Raw genomic sequence first — 8662 nt, 5'->3', positions numbered from 1 at the left:
TTGTTAATATTTCGTTATTTAAATAGTCCGTTTACTTCACATATTATTATTATTATTATTATTATTATTATTATTATTATTATTATTATTATTATTATTATTATTTATTTCTTAGCAGACGCCCTTATCCAGGGCGACTTACAATCGTAAGCAAATACATTTCAAGTGTTACAATACAAGTAATACAATAAGAGCAAGAAATACAGTAACTTTTGTTCAAGCAAAGTACAAGTGTGACAAACCACAATTCAATAATACAGCAGATAATAGTGATAGTTACATCAGGAAATGATTAAATAGTGATAGTTACATCAGGATGTGATTAAATACAAAGCACTACAGGTTAAACACTTGGCGGATTACAGTATTCTGAAGTACAGGATTAAATGCAGTAAAATAGGGGGCAGATAAGAGCAAAATAAAGCACAATAAAAAAAACGTGCAGGGTGTCCTATAAATTACTAATTTTAGAGAACAGCATATATAATGCCGATTAGGATGCTCTCTGTTAAATCAGTCGTCCACACCCCGTTACAATATCTGCACCACACAAATACGCCTGTGAAAGATGCTTGACAGGCATATATTTGAGGGTATTGTAATGATCTTTCCAATCCAGCAGGTGTCGCTAATCTTCATTCTGTACTGACAGCGTCTTTGTTTACGGGCAATCCTCTCTCTCTTGGAGGAGAGCGTTGTGTTGTTGACACACTGTTGCTTGCAGTTACGCGTAGCTGTTTGTTGCCAGTGATGTGAGATCGCAAGTTGGAAGTTAAGACAGTAACAGCGAGAGATCGACCGTTTTATTAGCCGTCATGGGGATAATATTAATAACGCGGTCTGTGTAATGCATCAGCACACGAATATGTGCCGGAGCGGACAGATTCGTGATTCCACTGGAACCGCGCAGGATCACACGTGCATTCATACAGGTAACGTTATTCTGTATGCAGAAGAGGAACATGCACGGACCGGATTCTTTTGTCGGCAGCGCTGATTATAATTCAGTGCCCATGCATTAATATCATATCAGAGTAATATAGATTATTTCCCTTGACAAAGGTATGTTAAACACACCGACACGTCGTGAAGTTGGCTCTTTTGAGCAAGTGTAAGAACTGGCTATGTTAAATTACTTTCGAGTAGTTGGCTAATGGGGGTTTATAGTTGTATTTTTAGAACAGATGTAAGGGGTATTCATAATCGGTTTACAGTAAGTGTTAACACAGCACTCTTCGCACAGTAGCAAGCTGTGAAGCTGAATTACTCTGCATTTTGCTGACCAGTCAGAAGGACCTAAGGCAGGTACTGTTGTAATGTGACATTATATGTTTCGCATCGTGCAACGGAATTGCAGAACAAATAATGCATCAGACAGTTCAGAGGATTAACTATTTCCAATTGTTAATAGGTCTAGTTTGCCAAAAAGATTTTCCATGAAGTACTTCAGAGGGTTACCTGTGAAATGCAAACTAATAATAATAATAATAATAATAATAATAATAATAATAATGGAAAGTATTATATAATAATATTGTTCTTCCCTGTTGTAAAATAAAATCTAATAACACTTTTTTTTTTTTTTTTAATTAATTTGGAGGTAAAAGGGAGTAAGGGATGACATAGTGCATCCGGTAAGGACCCAAATAAACATCTTCGTTTGTTAAACCAAATAAGTTGCACAGTAACCTGATCTGGCTTACGGGATCTGCTTCCTCCAAAAGTTTCTCCTCAATGCAGCCGAGGCATTGCTGTTACATGGCAGTTTGCTCCCAGTCCTCGTAATTCCCAATTCCTAACCCTAGCCAGCCGCCCCCGCACCTCCAGAACTGAGATTGCCATCTCCCGATCTCTGACACTGCAGATGGTTAACATGCTTCACATTCTAGTGTGCTGAGCCATAGCCTGGGCACTGTCCAGCTCTCCCTCACACACGCACTCGGTGTCTGGAACTGACCTGCTCCGAACGTCGGCACAGATTGCCAGCTGACGTCACTCTTCCTGGATCAGAATTAGCCCCTGTCCAAAAGCAGGGCCAAGCCCTTTAGCTTGTTAACACTGAATTGAGAGTTAATAAGCATTGCAGCATTAGCGAGCACACTCCCTGAAACATTCTCGCTGCTCGCCTGGGCTGCCTGCTGTGTGCTTCACAGTGCTGCGATTTCTTTTTACAAATAGAGGAGGCAGCCGTGTGTTTTGCTATTTATTTCAGAGAACAGGATATATAATCCTGATTAGGATGATCTCTGTTAAATCAGTCGGCCACACCCTGTTGTAATATCTGCACCGCACTCTGTGTACACACAGAGCTCCAGTTTTGTGTCTGCTGTTTAAGTCTGAAGATGACACGGCTTCCATTCTAAAAAGGAATGCATGAGTTCTGTGCAATTTGGGGCTGGAATTTTGAAGCTAATAAATAACAGATGGCCAATGTTCTCACCTCGTTTTGCCTGAATTGACTATCCACCCACACACTACCCACTACTATAGCAGCAGTCACTTGTATTGAGCTTGTCTTTTTAGTGTTTGAAACAAGTAGGGCTGATGGTAGAGTTTGTTTTAGAAATGTTAATGGTTTAAGACAGTGTTACGATTGCTCTAAGCTGTCTAGACTCGGGCAATGCACTTTAGTTTCCAAATAGTGCACAAGCAACAGCCTAGTGGAGCGAAGTGCACCGAGCGAGTTCTACAATGTTGCAGTGGATGTTTAGAGGTGCCAAAGAAGGACAAAGTACATTCCGAGAGCTGCTTAAAACAGTCAGTCCCAGTGCACATGGTATCTCTGCTGCAAGCCAGTGCAGTAAGTAGAAGTGTTCTTTCAGTGTTTAATGCTTTTTTAAAATTTATTCTTTTAAAAAAAAAAAATTCAGCGAGGAGATGACATCGTTGATTCTGCAGGTTGCCTGCAGCCTGATTGGGTGGATCTCGCTGTACGCCTCGCTCTGCCATCTGAACGGTCGCCGTGGTTACGAGTGGAACTGCCGTCTGGTGACGCTGTTTCACGGGGTTCTGATCGTATGTCTGTCTGCCTACGTGGGATTTGTTGATGGCCCGTGGCCCTTCACACACCCAGGTGAGCTCAGTAAAGAGGCGTCTAGCCCAAACTTTGGGTACTTTGAGTTTTTTGCGCTGTTTTCTTGTGATTTGTTAATTTTATAGTGTGCATTTTTACTTTGAGAATTTAGCTCAATGTAATTGGCATCAGAAACAGCAATAAACACCAACATAGGGTGCCAAGCTTTGAAAATGCTTCCGATTCTATGAAGTAACGGGCAAAATAAATGAGATCACCCTCCCTGTGTCCGACAGGCTCCCTGAACACTCCTCTGCAGCTGCAGGTGCTGTGCCTCAGCCTGGGCTACTTCGTCTTCGATATGTGCTGGTGCATCTACTTCCAGACAGAGGGGGCGGTCATGCTGGCCCACCACACCATGAGCGTCCTGGGCATCGTGCTGGCGCTGTGGCTGGGCGAGTCGGCCACCGAGGTGAACGCCGTCCTCTTCGGCAGCGAGATCACCAACCCCCTGCTGCAGGCGCGCTGGTTCCTGCGCCACGCCGGGCTCTACGACACGCTGGCGGGGGACGTCGTGGACTTCCTCTTCGTGGTCCTGTTCAGCGGCGTGCGGATTGGCGTGGGCACCTGGATGCTGTGCTGTGAGCTGGCCTCGCCGCGGCCGTGCTCGCTAGTGAAGGGCTGCGGGGTCGCCATGTACGCCCTCTCCTGGCTCTTCATGGTGAGCATTGCCTGCTTCGCCTACAGGAAGAGCTGCCTCAAGTACAGGAAATGGGCGGCCGCCAGCGGAGCCAAGAGGAATACTGGGAAGACGGAGTGAAGATCCTGGGTGGAGGGATTCTCCGACACACAGAGCAAAGTCTTCACTGAACTAATCTTTTATTAACTCTGGCTCCAGCTATAGCATTATACAATGGAGAGCACTGCATTGATAAGTAATGTGCTTGTTTGTTTTTTATAGGAATTTCAATGGAGGGATCCACCCTTCCGAACCTACATTACGAAAGGAATAAGAGAATTCATTGCAAAAAAAGCTACAACAAAAACAGACTGATTTCATGTTTTGCAATGTCCACTTTTCGTTTGTATATTGATCAATGTATACTTAAAGGGCTAGAAATAAGCACTGCCTGGGGTGTTCATCCTATAACAAGGAACAATAGCATTCCAGCCTTCTTTAAGAATAGCAACAGCTTTTTGACACGGTAATTAGCCTTAAAATAAGTAGCTGGTAAGCCTCACTGTGGTGTCACTGGTACTGCATAGCGTTAGTGCCTGTGTCTTAGGTCATTTTCAGTAATGATTGTGTTGAATATTACAACTTACCGCCTTGGGGTTAAGAAGCCGTAGAGGTTTGTATTTTAGTGATAGAATGTGGTGTTAAATACAGTTCTCATTTCCCTAATTCTAAGACTCTCCCTTTCAAACGTGGTCTGTAGTAAACGGCTCATTTCTAGCTGTCTGTATCTGTGCACGCACCGACCGTGCTGTGAATAAAAAGGGTTGCATTTGGAATTATAGCTTAAAATGAGTACAGATCAAAGTATCAGGGGCTTGCAGATCCCTGAGGCGTTTTCAACACCTGCCGGTGAGGTTTCTGTAGTGAGAATGTTTTTGATATGAAGTCTTCTAATGGAACTGTGAATGTTTGCTTGGGTATTCACTGCCGTGTTGCTCAGTCGTCATGGGGGATTCAGTCAGTGATGCAGAGCTGCGTTGTGATTGAAGCAATATCTCCTTTTTTGGTGCTGTTCAATGAATCCTGCAGGCGTAGGAACAAAATGAGCCTTCCATAATTGTACTGCCCTCCTGGAAAACTTGAACCCGTCCCACACCCCTCAGCTGTTTCTCCCCTGCACTTCAATAAGCACATCAGAGAAAAACACACAAGGGTTTGGACTATCGGAAACTTCCTTCATGGGTTTGAGATCGGCTGCTCAAGTCTAGGACCTTTCTAAACAGCTGGTGTGTTAGGGATTAAACCCGATCTTTTCACAGATGGTTTGTGTCCAATTGAAGCTAGTTCACTAAAAATAACACTAATAAAGTAAGCAGTTATAACGGCTGGGCTTGATTTGTTCACACCAAGCACAGATGAAGTTAGAATACAAGTCCTGTGCATACTATTCAGTATTTTAAGGTTCATAAGCTTATATTGTACTGTAATTGTGTCTTTAAGTTTGTTAAATAAAGACTGTATGTTTTGGTCACGTAAAGAATTTTTTTTTTTTTTTTTCAGTAAGTCAAATTGTGGCAGCAAGGTACAGCATACAAATCATGATAAAAAAATAATAATTTAAACAATTACATTATAACAAACCGCGCTGAATCCATGGTCTGTATCTGTTATACACCATACTTGCCACAAGGTGGCACACTACTCAAGCGCTTGATACCGTGGCTGTGTAATAACCACTAAAAGTCCCTTTCTATTGGAAATGGTATTGATTCAATTCACTTCATTGGTGCAAATAACAGATTGTAATACAAACGTGTGACGTACATTATAATAGGGATAGTTTTCAGTGAATCACCTGTGTACGTTCTAGAGGCATGTGACCCCACCAGAGCCGCACACTCGCATTCTTTGCTGTCCGAAGGGTTTGGACAAACAATTGGCACCACCTACCATTACATTGTCCCTGAACGTGAGCGCCTCTGTTTCCAATCAGGTCTAGCCCAGGGAGACACTGCCTTTGAAACAGCAATCAACTATGCTTTTGCACGGGGAAGCACCTCCCAACCGAGCTCCGTGTTTTCTTGGGCAGTCTGAGAAACGTGGTTTTACTGGAACAGGGCAGGGCCATTAAAATTCAAAAGGGGAGGTACACAAGTTCAAGATAAGGCTGAAGGCAAACACTCCAGTGGGTTTTATAACAGCCTTATCATCTCAATTAAATAGGCTGTAACCTTCCAGATTTCAAATTGCTATTGTTGCATTTCTAAGACATTTACGTTTCACACGACAGTCACGTACGATATGCAATGCAGATGTACTGTAGCGTTCTCACTAGTAAGATGAGCAAACCAAATATCTTCATTTCATAACTCCAATGCACCCGGCGCTTCTAGATCGGGATTAGTTTATTTTTTTGGAGAGCGGAAGTAGACGGAGGATGGAATGAGGGGTGTGATTGGACACGGCGGAGTGATCAGGGAGGTATTGCACTGTTGCTAAAAGTAATAGAAAAAAAGATCCCGAAGTGAAAGAAACATAAATGCAATTATTAATGATCAGTTTACGAGACTTAAAGAAGTAACGAGGACATGATCGATTGAATGCGTGCTGCCTAGACCCGACACAGGGACGTGCTGCACGGCAGCGGGAGCGAGAAAGGAAAAAAACAAATAAAAAAAACACTGGATTCTGAAAACATGGAGACTGGGGGAGAGACAGCTGAGGAATAAGTTGCATTTTCTACTTCAAGTGAAAGTCTGCTGAACAAGGGCGTTGAGAATTCTGATCCTTGGAATTGTAAAACTCCAGCGTTCTATGCAACTTTCTTTTTTTTTGCTGGGGTTAAAAAAAAAAAGTGTTTAGCCGGGATCTGATTTTGGGGACTTGGAAGATCAAAGGAAGTAAAGTTTTCTGCTGAAATAACTGGACTGTTTTCCCGAGGAGTAGTGTGCGGTGGAGGATAACAATACACATGAAACGACATTTTATGCACGAAATTAATTCATGCGCATCCTGTCGTTTCTTTAAAACGAGCCCGTGTTTTTAAACGTGTAATTGGAAAGTCTTTGAAATTACAGGAGAAATAGGAGAAGCGGTTAGGAAAGAACACTTTTCCCGGAAAATAGGAAACGCGGAAAAGGCCTAATTCGGGACGGCGAGAATTTCGGAAAACGGGATCTACTGGAAGTGGGACTACGAAGCTGGTGATTGCAAAACTCCCAATTCAGACACGGATTGATGCTCGGCGGTGTGCAAGTTTCCGTGAATCTTGTGGAAAAAAAACGGGGTCCGCGGCTCGGGTTGGACATTTCACGAATCAGACGGGATGCTGAGATGGAAAACGCACTGAAGAAAAACTGAAAATATTAAATCGGGAGGAAACAAGGTGATGAGAAACTGGCTAAATGAAAAAAAGAGGAATCGTCCAAGGAGATAAAGACACAGTGGGAAAAGAAACTGGAGTTATTTTGCAAGGAGACAGATGATCAAAAGGAATTTGTACTGGAGTTGCGGCGGCGATATTGACAAAGGCGATTGATACAGCCAGGCAGGCAGGCAAGCGTATTTCAGAATCTCTTGCAGTTGGTTACAGGAATGCACATTCTCGCATAAATTGAACATTTTCCAATAACACTGGAGGATTTGGGAATTATCATTTTTTTAAAGATTTTTTTTTTTTTTAAGATTATTTCTTAAAAGGATCGTTAAGTCCGTATATATTTAATTTTAGTGCCGGGGTGATGATTCAACGAGGGGAAAATAACAAAACGTAACACTGCAAAACTGGGTTATCAAGATTTACGTGCAGAATATACAATATATAGGCCTATATATATTTTTAATTCAAATAATATTTAGTCCAACTTGAAGGATACCTGGAAGAAAAACCTGCAGCTTTATTATTTTTTTTTTTTAAGACGGGAGGATTTTTATGTTTTGTTAAAATGCAAATTGGATAAAACACCGAAGAGAAAAATAATAACCCTCGTAGCCCAATGAGCGGCTCACAGCCTACGATCACTGACAGGTAAATACAAAGCATGCGATTTCATTGAAAGCGACATTCTGCTGCATCGGGGTGTTAAGTGCTGGCTGTGTTTTGCTTCTGTTAATTGATTGCTGTGGTGATGCATAATGAAAAATGATACAACATGAGGCCAGGCAGGTAGAAATGCCTTCATATCCTCAATCCAAAACCAGATCAAAAAACATATCGCTAATCGATTAAAAAAAAAAGGCTGGTCGGCCGGGTAGACGCACATTTCTCACATGGTTGACCTAAAAAAGTGTGCAGATATTTGGAGAACACTAAAATGAAGGTGTGTGTATTTATGGGACAGAATGCACGTGCAAATTAAATCTTAATTTAGGAGTGTAAACTGAGCTATGTATCGGTTACTAGAGTTTGGGCAAAATACTTTGGCATTAGTCATATGGATTTTTTTTCACATATATATATATATATATAATATATATATATATATATATATATATATATATATATATAATCTGCATGCATTACACGGGACACTAAGGAATACTGTTTTTAAAAAGACCGAGTTAATCAATGCAGGCCCTTTTGAACAGGGTATTGGAAGTTTTTGTAAAACATTCGTGTAAAATCAGCAGAAATCTGGTAATACCGTCCTGTGATTCACTGCTCAGATTTTCCGTGTTATATAAACAGCAGTATCTAGTATGTCACTCAATTAACCAAGCATTCCTTCCAGGTCTGTGAATCACATCTACTGACCGTCATTTTCCACTGCGAATGCTTGCTATAGTATAATTATAATATTTCTGAAGAAATCGACACCATCGACAACACCAGTAATTAATACTGGCGTGCCCCCTGCCCCCTCCCATCCTGTTATACACAATACTATTACGTTTCATATTTGAACCACAGAATAGTTACTCCCTTATGTTATATAGGGTAGTTACCATCTGTGAATGTTTAACTTACAAAA

General features: G+C 41.7%; 2 protein-coding genes across 9 annotated transcripts in view; both read left to right on the top strand.

The window, feature by feature from the left end:
* The first annotated feature begins 599 nt into the window (after positions 1-599).
* On the top strand, positions 600-5223 carry LOC117397156 (TLC domain-containing protein 5-like). 5 transcript variants are annotated; one of them, XM_033995741.3, is made up of 4 exons: positions 1366-2800; positions 2899-3073; positions 3310-3734; positions 3975-5223. In XM_033995741.3, exons 1-4 carry the CDS (start codon positions 2621-2623, stop codon positions 4065-4067), a joined length of 873 nt encoding a protein of 290 aa, XP_033851632.3. In that variant the 5' UTR covers positions 1366-2620; the 3' UTR covers positions 4068-5223. The 5 variants fall into 5 exon arrangements, with proteins under 5 accessions (XP_033851633.2, XP_058865754.1, XP_058865753.1 ...); XM_033995742.3 differs by lacking the exon at positions 1366-2800 and adding an exon at positions 600-932 and having other exon boundaries at positions 2871-3073; positions 3310-5223; XM_059009771.1 differs by lacking the exon at positions 1366-2800 and adding an exon at positions 939-1062 and having other exon boundaries at positions 2871-3073; positions 3310-5223.
* A 768-nt stretch (positions 5224-5991) lies between these two features.
* Positions 5992-8662, top strand: part of LOC117966523 (rho guanine nucleotide exchange factor 12-like) — a 60692-nt gene continuing 58021 nt past the window's right edge. For 2 of the 4 annotated variants that reach the window (XM_059009803.1, XM_059009799.1), the window contains exon 1: positions 5994-7719. In XM_059009803.1, coding sequence (XP_058865786.1) covers positions 7688-7719 — 32 coding nt within the window. In that variant the 5' untranslated portion in view covers positions 5994-7687. Of the gene's footprint in view, positions 7720-8662 lie in introns of all 4 variants that reach the window. The other 2 variants (XM_059009801.1, XM_059009802.1) reach the window with 2 other exon arrangements.

This window comes from Acipenser ruthenus, chromosome 39, assembly GCF_902713425.1.
Source record: "Acipenser ruthenus chromosome 39, fAciRut3.2 maternal haplotype, whole genome shotgun sequence".
In the NCBI taxonomy this organism is placed as follows: Eukaryota; Metazoa; Chordata; class Actinopteri; order Acipenseriformes; family Acipenseridae; genus Acipenser; species Acipenser ruthenus.
Note: the sequence above shows the minus strand (reverse complement) of the source record. Positions and strands in the feature narration are given on the sequence as shown.

Excerpts from the sequence above, each read along its gene's own strand:
- LOC117397156 (XM_033995740.3), top strand. The coding sequence starts at position 2,621 with ATGCACTTTAGTTTCCAAATAGTGCACAAGCAACAGCCTAGTGGAGCG. Across the intron at positions 2,801-2,898 it reads CTCTGCTGCAAGCCAGTGCA|GTTGCCTGCAGCCTGATTGG; the intron begins GTAAGTAGAAGT and ends TTGATTCTGCAG. Across the intron at positions 3,074-3,309 it reads GTGGCCCTTCACACACCCAG|GCTCCCTGAACACTCCTCTG; the intron begins GTGAGCTCAGTA and ends TGTGTCCGACAG.